The 1853-nt window shown below is 31.6% G+C and overlaps 1 protein-coding gene across 4 annotated transcripts in view; it reads left to right on the forward strand.

Annotated features, from left to right (window-relative positions):
* LOC108736171 (protein unc-13 homolog 4B) overlaps nt 1–1853 on the forward strand; it is a 41143-nt gene that overhangs the window by 22416 nt on the left and 16874 nt on the right. For all 4 annotated transcript variants that reach the window (XM_018468496.2, XM_018468497.2, XM_025981396.1 and 1 more), the window contains one exon: nt 693–1036. In XM_018468496.2, coding sequence (XP_018323998.1) covers nt 693–1036 — 344 coding nt within the window. The remainder of the gene's footprint in view (nt 1–692; nt 1037–1853) is intronic.

Genomic DNA, 1853 nt, shown 5'->3' on the forward strand with positions numbered 1-1853 from the left:
AGTGAAGTTTCTCGAATCGTTTTCTAAGAATTTTGGATTAGATGCATTTATTAGCACAACACAATATCTTGTAGTTTTCAGTTTTACACAGCTGGCGTATATTAGATATTGCTTTGGGGGTTGTTATGTCGTAATTCATAGAATTTCGTAGTTTCTTGCTAATGGTACGATAAGTAGTGATTTGGCAATTGCTAATATTAATTTGGAACTTCAAAATTCCATGGACCATGACATTAAACCCGGAAAACAAAATCGATCCAATATTTTAGATTATCCATTTCTAAAGAGTTTGGAATTTTTTGGGCTCTCTTCAGGTAAAGAATTAGAAGGCATTCATGGAATGTCGCTTTGTCTCCTTTTTAAGCTTCTAATACCTTCAATAGTCAATGTGAGCAAATTTTATATAATGTTTGATCGGTGATGCTAGCAAAATTTTTAAGGGCAAAAATGTATTTTATTCATTTTACAAATAGAAAATACATTTGGAAAAGTATTTTGAATAAAATACAAAATGATTTTTTCAAAAAAGTATTTCAATGTAAGATAGAAAAGGGTATTTTGTTTATTTTGTATTTGCATTTCAAATGCAAGTATTTCAAATAAATCACATCTCTTGTAAACAAGACACACAAACCTTGCAAAATTTCCAGAGCACATATACGCACAGACAGTAAATTTTTTCTTATTTGCAGATCGACGATCTTTATTTAGAGATTTTGTACGAAATTCTTCACAATGTGGGTTGTGACGTAAGCTACGATATCGGCCAGACAGCCTTATTTTCATATATTCAAGACGCGTTCAAAATGTCCAACGAAAAACACGAGGAGCTGCTGGCCAAGGCCGAACAGAAGGAAGCTCCAGACATTTTACTAAACGTAGAAATAATCGAAGCCAAAGATATCGCACCCAAAGACTCCAGCGGTTTTACCGATCCTTTCGTCACATTGTATCTCACATCAAATTCCTCTCATCGTTACAACACATCAGTAAAGACTGAAACGCTAAATCCTGTATGGGAAGAGCACTTTGCATTGTAAGTTTCACACTAAGAGCAAGTACATACTTTTTCGAATTTTAAAACGATAATTGGCTAATAAAGATCAATACGATTTGTTTAAGGGATGAAAATGTAATCTTCAAAACAAGGCTGCGAATAATACTTTTCGTAATACATTACCGATTCCTTATCCTTTAACTCTTCTAATGAGTATGGGAATATATATTTTCCATTAACAATTATAACAGTAACGGATATGTAAATAAATTACACAGGTCTGCGAATTTTTGTGTCCTTACGATTTTTTTATATGCTTAAAACCTATATACTCGTAAATCATGACCTCAATATCTAAACATGAAATAATCACTATTGGTCAAGTCAAAATGCCTTTACAAACTGTTTGATCAAACCAAGTTTAATGTAAAGTGGTGGAGGCAATACTTTCTTCTTTCAAACTCGTATTGATGACATTTTTCACTCCGAGTTCCAATTGCATTCTAATTTGGACAGAAATACCGAATAACGATGATTTTGATTTACTATAAGTCCACTGTCTTAACACTTCAACACATAAGTCTGTTATATTCAATATTTCCTTAACTATTGTATATTGTCCGCAAATGTAAAAAAATACATTTGAATTGTTTTTACAGAAGCCATAGTTAACGATAAATGAAAGACAATCTTTTATTACACGTTAATATTATCTCTCTCAATAATGGCGCGCTATAAACTATTTTTTTTTCAGGAGGTGTAAGCGACTATAGTTACTTTCAGACTATCTATAAAAATATAAACTATAAAATGAATTTTGTGAAAAATCAAATAAATTTGTCGATTCAAAGAGCTA

Source organism: Agrilus planipennis, unplaced genomic scaffold, assembly GCF_000699045.2.
Source record: "Agrilus planipennis isolate EAB-ADULT unplaced genomic scaffold, Apla_2.0 scaffold100, whole genome shotgun sequence".
NCBI classification, from domain to species: domain Eukaryota; kingdom Metazoa; phylum Arthropoda; class Insecta; order Coleoptera; family Buprestidae; genus Agrilus; species Agrilus planipennis.